This window comes from Ascidia mentula, chromosome 5 (assembly GCF_947561715.1).
Source record: "Ascidia mentula chromosome 5, kaAscMent1.1, whole genome shotgun sequence".
NCBI lineage: Eukaryota > Metazoa > Chordata > Ascidiacea > Phlebobranchia > Ascidiidae > Ascidia > Ascidia mentula.
The window spans coordinates 5579540-5592847 of record NC_138570.1 but is presented as its reverse complement, the minus strand read 5'-3'; the positions used below and the strand labels follow the sequence as shown (position 1 = coordinate 5592847).

The following is a 13308-nucleotide window of genomic DNA, read 5'->3' as shown; positions in this document are numbered from 1 at the left end:
AGTATACAAAAGTCAGTCTTCTTAAAGAGTGCCAAACCAAGAGATTTCGTTTCGTATATTATGTGTGTAAGATAATTAAACGCTTATAATTTGATTACACGAATTAATCAAACTGTAATTTTGATGACTTCATCTTTCACCTGTAACCCCAGCCCATTACAAACCATGAACATTGTGACGCAATGCCTCGTTTGCAGCATTGCACAAGTATTGGAAAACCCATTGCATGATTTATTGTACTCTTTGCAACTACCGACATGTTCTGAAAACATAACCCGAAAAGTGACCTGGTTGATGCATTAGGTATTGATTTTTCTTCAATAGCGAGTGTGTAACATAGGCTTCTTCAGAAACCATTACGTGTAGCCTATTGCGTAATGTTTCATGTGTAGCATTGCACAAGTATTGCATAATTTATTTCTTTTGCAGCATTGTTCAAACATTTGCAAGCCCGTTACCTGATGTATTGAGTATTTCGCAAGTTCCGACCCAAGTGTAAACAAAACGTCTTAATGCAACCCAAATGATCAACCCATCAAATGTTTTTGAGTAAAGTGATTCATTTAATATCCTGTTTACCACATAAAATATTCTTACCGGATACATTTTTACCCTTGTATTAAACTATAACCATTTGAATTCGTCCCAGATAACACATGAACGATCACCTTCCGTTAATGTTGCACCAGAACGTGTTCACCAGTGACCGGTTTACATATAACCTCGATGTGTCCTGGCTGACAATATCCTGTATTTTATGTTCTTGTAATATAGCGGCTCGTGATATCACGTGACATTATTGACCAATCAGCACTCAGTATGGAGAGCTTTGAAAAGCCCAGTGTGTACCTGTACATTCATTCTATTCGCTTTTACTATACCGTAATTCTATTGCATGCAGAGTTGTAATGTACCGTTTAAATGAAGCAGGACGAGGCAGAAGCAGGCTTATCTATCGAAGAGGCTCATCTCGCGCTCACGCTATCGAGGCACTGTAAAATATCTCTGAGACATTACTTCAACCGAAGAGTTCGTTGTGCGCCGTTTTGGTGAACAGAATGACTTTATGAAATACAAAAGTTATCCATACAATTCGCGAAGGTCTGTTTACTTTTCCAAAACAGGTAGAATAATTCTCAGAGGAAACAGAGACTCATCATGCCCTTGCGCCCTTGAGACATTGCTAAATATCTCTGAGGCAATTAGATTCCAACACCCAAGGATCGACTGGAATATTCCGGAAAATCCAGAAGAAGAACCAGAAGACACTCACAGCCCGTGGACTGACATTGAACCAGAGGATGCCCAACCCAGCCCATGGATTGACAGCGAACCATGATGCCCTCAGCCCATGGATTGATAGCGAACCAGAGGATGCCCTCAGCCCATGGATTGACAGCGAACCACAGGATGCCCTCAGCCCATGGACTTACAGCGAACCAGAGGATGCCCTCAGCCCATGGATTGACAGCCTACCAGAGGATGCTCTCATCCCATGGATTGACAGCGAACCAGATGATGCCCTCAGCCCATGGACTGACAGCGAACCAGAGGACACCCACAGCCCGTGAGGTGCAATGTACAAACAATTTTGGCGACGATCGCCCATGCGAACTCTAAACGCGCCGAAAACCATGCTGTAATTCGTATTTAAACGTATATATATATAACATGTTTTTCACGCTTGTGTTTATAATTCGCCTTCTGAAAAGTACATCACTTTTTTTCGCATTGATGGTGATCCGTCGAACAATGCAACGGACCCAGGAGGACAACTTAGTTCAGTATTGTGCATGTTTTCATTTGTATTATACGGTAACGCATATGTAAGGTCGTCGAACAGTTTGTGACCAACACCTTTTTTCTGCGATAAGGGTGTCGTTTAGAGGCAAAGTGTGGATTTAAACCCTCAAACGAACTACTGTACACACAAATACGGGACTTGGTTTTCTTTTGCTGCCAACAAGGTCAGCCACAACCCCACTCTTCATTGTCTATTACCTTTGCTGCAAACAATAAGGTCAGCCGCAACGCAACTCTCTACTCCCTATCACTCTCCCGCACTATTTACAATACAGTTTGGTGTTGTTTCGTTTTCATGGAGCATGTAACTTCTGATTAGCAAATTTCTCGTATGGTTTAATTACTTGTCAAATTATATTTTTCGCCAATAATTTTGAAATGCCAGAATCAACCTGCAAAATATGAATTACAACCGATGTATTGTATTCTTGTTGTTTTGTTTAAAGTACATTTCACTCTTTTGCATCGCACAAGCATTGCAAGCCCCGTTACATGATGCATTGTATATTTCTTAACTACCGACCCAAGTGTAAACATAATCCTATAATGTGACCCAAATGTTTTAATTATCGTTTGTTTTCAAGTAAAGTGATTCATTCAACACTCTGTATGCCACATACAATGTTCGCCCGTGCTCACCACATCTTTGTTCTTGTATTATATATTAGCCCAAGTGATGTAGGCTACGGCACGTGATTAAACCAACCAATAAGCTTCCGATAGTCCAAGTAAAAATAGTCACATGCGCCTGTTGATTTGGCTATTTGCATTAGGCTCGTTTCTACTTTATTCGGAATCAGCGTTCAATCTTTGATCTTCTATTCGGTGACTCTATTCCCACAGCCTGATAATAAACTGTTTATCAGGATTCAAGTGTTTGCTGGTGAAACCGACAGAGAGATAGGTCGACAGATTTTGGTTCAACAATTATTGAGACTCTCACGTTAGCGCCACCGAAGCAGAGTTAATTAAAGAGTCTATACCGCAATACAGTAGGCAAAAAGCTTACACACCCATTATCTGGCACTTGTCTTCTCCTACTATTAAAGTGTTGTAACAAGTGAAACTATACCAGATAACTGAGACTATACAGCTGTTCTCTGATTCGGGCTCTATTCCCACAGCCTGATAATAAACTGTTTATCAGGATTCAAGTGTTTGCTGGTGAAACCGACAGAGAGATAGGTCGACAGATTTTGGTTCAACAATTATTGAGACTCTCACGTTAGCGCCACCGAAGCAGAGTTAATTAAAGAGTCTATACCGCAATACAGTAGGCAAAAAGCTTACACACCCATTATCTGGCACTTGTCTTCTCCTACTATTAAAGTGTTGTAACAAGTGAAACTATACCAGATAAAAACGTTCTTTTCCAGTATTGACAAAAAATTTTTAATCAGTTGGAACAGCACAGATCACCAAGTGTTCTGTGTCCACTACATTCTTTTGCCGTTCACGAACAAACTAAAACAAACAGATGTTGAATTAACTTGAATATTCCTAATAAACCTCATTAATACACTTCGTCATAAATACACTGAAGAATGAACATTAGCATTTTAACGAACAGGGGATGTTTCCTGGTTATTCACGAAACAAATCAAACTGAAAGCACAATCTGTGCAGTTCCCTCGGAAAAATTCATTGCAATATTTTCTTATTTTAGTTTTCACAGGTGGTTTAAATATCATCGGCTATCACGCAAATATTTATGTATATTCTTGCTTCAATTCACTATTCTTATTTGGTCATATATCTAGCCATGCGTGTCTTTGGGTAACGCTACGGTGCGCCCATTTCGTCGTTGTTGTTGTGTGTTTTGGTCATTTTGGTCATTGGTTCCTTACTGCGATTTTGATTCAAAACACTATATAGCCTACCGTTTAAGGTGTGCTCATAAAACAAAGGTGCTCCATTTATTTCTAACTTTATTGAGGTATCTTTTCAGGTTTGTAACAGTTAGCAAGATGCCGCTTAACTTATTGAAAAAGAAGCGGTCCAGGCTAATTTCTGTTCGCATTTCGACGTTGGATGCTGACCTAGAATTTAGGTAAGTGACATCAAGTTTGTCTTAGAACCAACATTATAGTTGTATTGTAGCAACGTATTAAAGAGCAAGCACGCCACAGTATTTGGTTTTTGCTTGATTACAAACTTAACCACTTTATTTCCCTTCTTTTTCCTGGCTACATTTTTTCACACAATAACCAAACTTATTGTAAGTTTTCCCCATATAAAGATTGTGTTTTATTTACAGTGTTGATCAAATGGCAAAAATAAAGCATGTTTTTGATCTTGTTTGCCACACTATTGGTCTTCGTGAAACTTGGTATTTCGGACTTTGTTGTACAGACAGCAACAATCGGGAAGCTTGGCTCAAACTAGACAAAAAGGTAAAAAACAGTTTGTTAAATTGTACTGAGTTTAAAGACAAAAATATAGCCCATGTAACTGCTACGAAATTGTTGGTTTGTCTTGAAGATTTATAAAGCTGTGAGTTGTGTTCATATGTATATACTGATTTTTCTCTTGTAGATGCAGAATATTTTAGGAGCTGATTATATTACCTGGTTGTGTTGCTCTGTTTGTGTTGTGTGTAATGCTCTGTTACCTTTCGGTGTTTGATTGAAAATAATTATTGTGATCAAAGATTGTGGATCAAAACATTCAGAAAAGTGATGAAGGTTACATACCTTTGAAGTTTCTTGCAAAGTTTTATCCTGAGGCGTTGGAAGAGGACCTTATTCAAGAAGTTACCAGACACATGTTTTTCTTGCAAGTAAGAGATTTAAATACATTTAGGTTTGTGAAAAAAGGAATTTGATAGTTTTTTTTGCAAAAAATACCAGTAATAACCACCCAAGACCTCAATATTTCATGTGTTGTTTGAGGTAGAAATGTCACCACTACACTTTTGGAAGGTTCTTACTTTTTGTATCTTTGTTTTAGTTTCAACAACAAATTCTAAACGAAGACCTAATTTGTCAACCAGAAGCATCAATTTTGTTGGCTTCTTATGCTGTACAGGCTAAGGTGAGTTAAAAAATCCTAAATGTGTCGATAGTGCTGTAGCAAAATCTATTTCCAAGTTTGGCGATTATGATCCGGATGTACACAAGCCTGGCTTCTTGGTGGACGAGCATCTTCTTCCACAATATGTCCTGGATGAATTTCAGACCATGACTGGATCTATGTGGGAGGAACAAATAACCAACTGGTAATTGTGAATGGAAGTAGAATTATGAAATTTGGAGCATATTTATTATTACTTGAAATTTGTCCACTGAATTTACTAAATAAATTAAATGTTGGGTGCGAAATATCTGGAGGTGAAAAGTCAAAATAAAATGTTTTTTTAAAAAAAATTTTTTTTATTTATTCATAATAGTCTGCTTGGTGAATATTTCCATTTATATTACCAATAATTCTAGGTATGCCCAACACCATGGTCTGACACGAGATGAAGCTGAATTGGAATACTTGAAGATTGTGCAAGATCTAGAGATGTGTGGTGTAAACTACTTTAACATAAAGGTGAGATTTTGTGTTTAGTAACAATGTTTTCGATTGAAATCAGGTAGTTCTTTTAATTATTAAAAATTGGTTCAGTCTCCATTGGCATCATCAGTTTCTGCATCATAAACAATACATATAAATGCAGAAACGAACCTGTCTTATCTCTAACAACAGTTTTAGTAAAACAGGTTTTGTGAATTTTGTAAAGGACGTAAATGGAACTGAGATGTGGCTGGGAGTTAATGCTAAGTCAGTTTGTTTGTATCCGAAGAGCAATAAGATGACCCCAATAAATGCTTATCAGTGGAGCGAGTTGTCTGACATGTCCTTTTCGGGCAACAAATTCATAATCAAACAAACCACCCTTCCACCCGCTGGTGGTAAGTTTTGTCCTGAATGGGGTCGTTAAATGTTGTTAGAATTGCACAATATGGTATTGCAAGTCACTTTGGCTCAACCTGTAAGGCAAGCACCTTGAAATCATGTTTGTTGTCCAACTGTTACATATTTAACATAGACAAGTGACCACAAACATTCTTTTGGTTCCTTAGGCAATATGCTGGTACTTGTAGTGCTACAATATATACCAATTATATAAAAAAATATCTTTAAAGCAATTAGGCATAAACAATATACATTTTGTCCGGTGATTGTCAGTATTTGGCAAGTGCCTCTTGTAACTACACAGGCACCCTGGGGCGAATTCGACCAAGCATAATGACATCATCCACCAACATTGACAATGCAGTGGAGGAAATTTCATTTTTTACTGATGATCCTGACACAAGCAAGCTAGTATGTTTTGTAGATGAAAATGAAACTGATTATGCAGAATACTTTCTGTTATACCTTATGTACACCATTTATGCAATAGATTTTGGATCTATGCAAAGGAAGCCACGATATTTTCATGCAAAGGAGAAGGGTTGACAGCATGGAGATACAACAGATGAAGGCACAGGCTAAAGAAGAGAAAGCCAGAAAGCAGGTATCTTCAATCAACAAGTGTGTTTAGTGCTATTTAATTTAACTCGACAGTATAAAAGTCAATGATGAATTTGTGTTTCTGATATAGCGTAATGTTTTTTCCCAAAAAGCATGCATGCTAAATTTATTTTACGCAAATAGCCTGTATTATGGCCATTTTTGATGCACCGAAAGTTTGCTGATGATGTGTCTTTTTTGAAAGTCGGAAAGGAACAGATTGAAACGGGAGAAAGATCTTCGAATTCAAGTTCAGCACGAGAAAGACGAGTTGGAAGAAAAACTGAAACAGATGCAAGAAGAAAATAATGCAATTCTTGATTCTTTGGTGTGTTTATGTAACGAAATTTTAGGTGAATTAGCTCCGTAGGAATCGATGTAGTCTTTGTCAAAAAAAAAACCTTTGATATACTTTTGATGCAAATGCTGACCTTCGCAAAAAGCATATTGTGGCGAGACCTACTGTTGCCATGCCTCATATTGTGGCATAACTTAATGTTACCATGCCTTAAAGTGTGTGCAATTAGTTTAGGTAACACTGTTTATTCTTGTAAAGTTTTGATCTGTCACAATTAAAGAGTCAAATGTCGCTGATTTTTTATTTGTTAATCAGCGCAAGTCCGAAGACGCAAACGAGCTGCTTTCTGAGAAAACCAAAGTGTCGGCAGAGGAGAGCATGCTGCTGAACATAAAAGTTAGTCAGGAGGACGTGGAAATACAGAAGTTGAAAGCCGAAATAAGCAAGGTATGTTTAAGAAACACAGACATGTTTTCAAAAAAAAAGGTTTGGTGATTTTGGTTTCAGCTTCAAGAAACGAATCATCACCTGAAGCAACGACTTCACAAGTACGACCAACTCACACAGCAGCTGTCCGAAGCCACAAGAAATCAGTAAGTAAATAATAACACGGTTGAAAGTCAAATACTGACCGAAACGATTTAATTTACAGGAAAAAATAAACTTAATTTAAATTTCTCATGACTTCTTGGGACAAAAAAGCAGTTAAATTCTTACCGGAATGGCGTACCAGACCATTTCAGCTTACTTTCAGCACCGTAAAATAAATCGCGCTGCAAATACAAACGGCCCATTTTTTTAGCGACGTCGAGACCGAGAAGATGAGAGACGAAATGCACAACTTGAAGAAAGCGCTCGCCGAGGCCAACATGAAAATCTGGCAGCAAAACAACAACCTCGTGAGTTTTTTGGTGATTATAAAACAAGTGCAGAATACGGATGTTTTTATTTACATCATATATATATGGTGGCATATAATAGTTTAGCAACAGCAGACTCCAAAACCAAACGATAAAAATAAAATGTCGGCAAATGTGTGTTTGGCAATAATTTGAATGACGTTACATTGAAAAGTCGTTCACTTCACTATCCAAAATAATTACAGCAACACCAGTCGCCGAATACGTCCGCCAGCATGCCACATAATGGTTACGGGATGCAAGTAAATCAGTCACATGGACACGCACAAGGCCACGCCACCAACCAACCTGGCCACACATCTTCCGTATCCATGCCCACCAACGTCCACCAGCCGGCGTCCTACCACATGTACTCACCCGGCAGTAGCACCGTCGGCCTGTCTGACAGCAGCGAAGTCCTCAAAAGGAACAGCGGTGACATGGTTGCAGCTGGCAATGTCGACATGCATCAACTCTCGCAAGAGATCGAGAAGGAACGGTAAGTTAAATGCTATTTTTATGTAAAAATTCTGATTCACAACAGCGATTATAAACGATATGTTTGTGGATAATTTGTTCATGAAAGGTCCAAAGTTTTAAAATGGCACGCACATGCGTCCGCCCTGTGTGCATAGGTTTTGTCTGATTCCTGTGTCACAGTAAATTAATGTTCTATAACGGAGCCAGTGCCGTTTCAGAGTGGAATATCAGTTGAAAACACGCAATATCGAGAAGCAACTACAATCACTTCGCTCAGAACTGGAGTTTTTGAAGTTCGACGAGCATGGAGTTCAAAGTTTTCCACCCAGCGCTGCTCAGCACATCCCGGAGCAGATGTACATGCCACATAACGAGGTGCTTGACAATTTTCGACTCGCTTGGCAACCGAAGCGTGTGACGTCACGCTTCGGATTTCATGACTAAGGGGTTTTAGGGTTTGCCACGATGGGTTTTTAGTGAACCAAGCATTCCCAATCTCCACATATTGAATAACCAGGTGTTAAATTTGATTTCTTTCCAAACTTTTTTAGGCACAAATGAGAACACAGTATTACGAAGGTTAAAGTGCCATTCACAGAGACCATGCCGTAGAGAAAAGAACTGTGATCTAAGGAGCTGCTTTGTCCCCCAGTGTTGCGAAGTCGAAGCTAACGTGATCAAAACTGTGCTGATTGCTGTTCCGTAGCCACACTGTTTGCAAATTTAATGGTGCTAAGCATGTTTTTATTACACGGCCGTTAAACGGTACCCAATTCAAGTCTGCTTTATTTCACAAGCGCTTGCCACACAAGGTGCTTGCTTGGTATGTCATTAACGATTGCTTCATTGATCGTGTTTTCAGCAAAAATGTGAGTAGCTGTTGTTGTTTTTTTTTTGTTGTGTGCGAAGTGCTTTATCGAGCTTGCAACTAACCTCTTTCATATATTGTCGGTGCCTTCCTTTTTTGTTTGTCGTTGGTAACCCCAGCCTGTGCGATTCTGTTTGATGACTTTAATTTTTTTCGCCGCCAATACAAGAGTCTGCGATACGCGAGTAGGTTTGTTTACTTGATACAAGTCGTTAGTTGGAATTGCAAAGTTTGCTGTGGCACAAATGTTGCCTCGTAAAACGCACCCGTACCGCCTGACTACGTCGCTGAGTCAGCCGTTTCCACCAAGGGTAACGCCCGGGTAAGTTGTATCTGCGCAAAGGCTAGTTTAGTTTTTAGTGTTTGACGCCGTAAGTTAGCAGAGAATACAAGTTTTAACAAAACCATGGCTGATGTTGCCCCACCGGTAAGTGATTTTATTTGATGTTTTGGGTTCTTCCCTTAAAGTTAATAATCTGCTGCAAATTTTAGACGACAGCCGCTTACGTGAGGTTTGGTTTGGCGGCTGTTGCCACAACTGCCGCCGTTGCATATGCGCATTGTCAGTTGGGAGACAAACAAGCACCAAAAACCTTACTGAATGAGGAAACCAAGTACCCCCTAAAACTTGTGCGCAAGGACAGAGTAAGCCACAATACAAGGTGAGCATATGGTATTGTTATGCAAAGATAACAAAACTACTGTATCCGCTTTGAGTAATAATTTTAGGCGACATGCTGTATTGATAAATTTTCTTTCCTGTCCTTTCTTATGCCATTTGGTTGTTTTCTGCAGAAAGTTTGTATTTGAGCTTCCATCCAAAAACCATGTGCTTGGTTTGGATGTTGGAAAGCATGTCTATCTATCAGCCAACATTGATGGTAAGCTTGTGGTTCGACCATACACACCAGTAACCTCTGATGATGACAAAGGTCATATGGATTTGGTCATCAAGGTGTGATTGCTTAATTTCTTCAGAGGATGCATAGTCTTCAACAACGTTGCCTTGTTGCAGGTTTATTTTAGAAACCAACATCCCAAATATCCAGATGGTGGAAAAATGTCCCAATATCTTGAAAATTTACCGCTAGGTCAGACTGTTGATGTCAGAGGACCTGGTGGTCTGATTAAGTACAAAACCAAGGGACTGTTCTCTGTGCGATATGTGAAAGATGGCCTTTCATATGGCAAGCGGGCAAAGATGGTGTGTATGTCCTTTCGTAATGAGTAAACAAAACTTGATTGGTGTATTTTGTGATGTGTAGATTGGAATGATTGCCGGTGGCACAGGTATTACTCCAATGTTGCAGCTGATCCGGCAATGTTTGAAAGATCCAACTGACAAAACCAAGTTGTGGTTGATATTTGCCAATCAGGTAATATATCCCCATTATTATTTCTAAAGTTGTTTGTTTGATCTTACAAGTTGTTTTACTAGAGTGAAGATGACATCTTGGTGCGAAAGGAATTAGAGGAGTGTGTTTCAAAAGACCCAGGGCATTTCAAGTTATGGTACACATTGGATCGCGCACCAACTGGTAAAATATTTATGGCTGACTGACAGCGAGCAAAGCCATCAATCGTAGAATGTTTTGTAAACACACAGGGTGGAAGTACTCAACCGGCTTCATTGACGAACAGATGGTTAGAGATCATCTACCAGCACCTGGCCTAGACACCATGGTGTTTTTGTGTGGACCTAAACCTATGGTGGAAAGAGCATGCTTACCAAATCTGGAGAAAGCTGGCCATATGAGTAATCGTGTTGTGCAGTATTAACATTATCAGAGTCTTCAAGAATTTTAATACGAGCTACTATTTGGATGCTGAATTGTTTCTGTTAATATTGTAAAAAAAATGCATTTTCATTTTTCAAGTCCACAGTATTCAAAATTGTGATTGACATTGCTTTTCTTTGTTGAATCATTCCAGTGTAGCTTTCCAATGCTGTTGCATGTTGTGTGCAGTGTGTTATGTGCCCCTGATGAGTTGCCTATCTAGAATACATTAATTAACCAAACCTAAAAGATTCATTACAATTAATTCCACACAGCAATGAGACTGCAGCTTGCACTTCATGGTTAACCAACGAAAATAAATGATGTACAGTTGGACACAACAAGTGGATTTTTGAAAAAAAAACAGTGTAATATGTAAACTATGTATTTATTGCACAATAAATGCAGCTTACACAACAATAACATGGCAATACTAGATAGAAAATGAAGCAGGTCATTGAAATGCATAGTGATTTAATGTGCACCAATTACCACAGACATAAAAACCTTTAAGTTCCAATTAGTATATCTCGTACTTCATGACTCAAATCATCAGATTCTTGGAACATACTGCCTAAAATGTGTAGAATATCACCAGCCACACCACAGACAATTGCACTCCACAAAAGCAGTGTATGAGTAACAGGAAACAAATGCATTGAAGCAAGCAGGGTGACAACCTTAGCAGCCATTTGGACCATTTGAGAAGTGGAGTTTAAACTTCCAGGCGTCACTTTATTCCACATTTGGCTGACAGCCCAGCCCAAGACACCACTACAAATGCACCCAACATAAAAATTTGCATTGCCTAGATGTGGAAAATGGTTTGTGGCAGTTATGTGATGACCAAGAATAAAAGCAAATGAAAGTAAGGTGACAAAACCGATCAGGTTGTTGAGGGTTTGTCTTTGCACTGCTGTCAGACCAGAATATGGCCAATTGGGGTTTGTATACCAAAATGCCACAGCTCTGTAGGCACCTGAAAACACAGCATGAATCAGAATCCAGGAAAGATCAAGCATTGGCATTTCATAGTGAATGCTCCACAACCCAAGCATGAGTGCTGAAAGCTTTAATGGAATGCCAAGATGGACCGCACTGGAAGGTAGATGGTCATCACAAATTATTAATATTACATCACTTGCACCATGGCTTAGTAAAAACACAGGAATGGAAGTGTGGGCAAGAGCCTTTGAACCAGAAAAAATGCTTCCAACATAAAGGAACATGGCTGGAATCCATGGCACAAGCTCTGACAAAGTGAGGTTTTGAAGTTGGTTTCCTGCAATCAAATGAATGGAAATTTATTTTTTGATGTTAGTAAATGCAATCAGTATTAAAATAGTTTGCGATGGAAACATAATTTATTGTATAGACATATGGAAAGGTGTTCTACAAGTAGAATTTAACATCATTTTGAACATTCAGATACAACATAAAACAATAACTAAAATTGCTTTTAAAAGTTATGGCAAATCAAAGTTTTGGCTTACATACAGCATATGCCTTACCTGAATAGATACAGATAAGAAAAAACGCCACCAACGTCTGCCACCCCTGAAATAGTGTTGGATATTGAAAACCCAGAGAAGTTAAGACGTATTTGTTGCACAGGACTGCAGTCATGTAAAGAACACAGTAGGTGGCATAGTCTGCGATGTTGTGTCGCACCTGCATTGCGATTTATCCCAGATATCACGGTGGCATATTTACCGCACACCAAAACCTTGCAGTTGCAGGCATTGCTAAAACCTGTACAAAGATGCAAAAACAACAGTTGGATAATGTTGTTTTACTTGTTAGGTTTCCGATTCCACCTGAAAATGCATTGATGCAAATCCTGAAACGTCACTCAACAAACAAGCATAAAAATCACAAATAACTTTTTCGGTAGCAAGTATTTCCTTTGTTCTTTTGATCTTATAAAATGCCAAATCTTTTCCTTTATAAGTACAAAAAATGTTCCCAGAATATAATTTTTTACTCGAGACTAACATATTTATTATTTCATAAACTAGATTTAGTTGATCAACTTTGATGACACGATTTGAGCCCGCGTTTAAAAGGGTGGGCCACGGTTTAAGAAGCAAGTTCAGAAACCGAATTTTGAATTTGGAATTTTGCCTGCGAAAACTGACATTAACTTTTATTAAAATAAAGTGACCAAGCCTACATGTATGTATTTTAGTGTGGGCGCAGGATCGACTGATTCAAAGACCTCCAACCCCTCTCTTCCCTATCCACCACGCCACACTTTAATATAGAATCGGGTCCAGCATTCCTGCGACAATGGGTCCAGCATGGGGCGAGGAGGTTAGGACACAAAAAACCTTCTTTGTCTGATTTTCAGCACTATTAGCCTATAACATTCTGACTTATTTAAAATGGGTGGAAAATACAATTACGAATAGAAGTAGATAGGCTGTAAGCATTGAACTCCAGTGTGCCTGAGCTAAATTCTTGCAGAAAAAAAGTGATCTTTTTTGTTTTCGCGTCTCCTTCCGCAACTCCCCCGAAATTAAATTTGTTTGGTCCAAAGCACAAGTGGAATATAAATTGATTAGCAAAAAGTTGAAGGCTTAATTCATTAACTTGAACTTCTTATTTTTAAGTCGATCGATTCACGCAATGGTTTAGAATGTTTGAGGAAAACAGACATCGCGACATTTCCTTGAAGAAAAC

At 38.8% G+C, this 13308-nt stretch overlaps 3 protein-coding genes across 3 annotated transcripts; 2 read left to right on the top strand and 1 right to left on the bottom strand.

The window, feature by feature from the left end:
- The first annotated feature begins 3608 nt into the window (after nt 1-3608).
- Nucleotides 3609-9026, top strand: LOC145904069 (moesin/ezrin/radixin homolog 1-like). The gene is made up of 17 exons (XM_082992298.1): nt 3609-3691; nt 3752-3853; nt 4061-4196; nt 4454-4582; nt 4753-4836; nt 4893-5020; nt 5235-5337; nt 5528-5699; nt 6008-6114; nt 6194-6307; nt 6509-6631; nt 6917-7048; nt 7109-7194; nt 7404-7500; nt 7707-7999; nt 8199-8355; nt 8532-9026. The coding sequence occupies exons 2-17, from the start codon at nt 3771-3773 to the stop codon at nt 8562-8564; spliced, it is 1977 nt and encodes a 658-aa protein (XP_082848424.1). The 5' UTR covers nt 3609-3691; nt 3752-3770; the 3' UTR covers nt 8565-9026.
- A 104-nt stretch (nt 9027-9130) lies between these two features.
- Nucleotides 9131-10890, top strand: LOC145904071 (NADH-cytochrome b5 reductase 3-like). The gene is made up of 7 exons (XM_082992300.1): nt 9131-9275; nt 9341-9510; nt 9644-9803; nt 9864-10052; nt 10114-10224; nt 10287-10386; nt 10455-10890. The coding sequence occupies exons 1-7, from the start codon at nt 9255-9257 to the stop codon at nt 10625-10627; spliced, it is 924 nt and encodes a 307-aa protein (XP_082848426.1). The 5' UTR covers nt 9131-9254; the 3' UTR covers nt 10628-10890.
- A 114-nt stretch (nt 10891-11004) lies between these two features.
- Nucleotides 11005-12397, bottom strand: LOC145904070 (UDP-N-acetylglucosamine transporter SLC35D4-like). The gene is made up of 2 exons (XM_082992299.1): nt 12138-12397; nt 11005-11908 (listed from the first exon to the last, which is right to left on the bottom strand). The coding sequence occupies exons 1-2, from the start codon at nt 12301-12303 to the stop codon at nt 11136-11138; spliced, it is 939 nt and encodes a 312-aa protein (XP_082848425.1). The 5' UTR covers nt 12304-12397; the 3' UTR covers nt 11005-11135.
- Between the last annotated feature and the right edge of the window lie 911 nt (nt 12398-13308).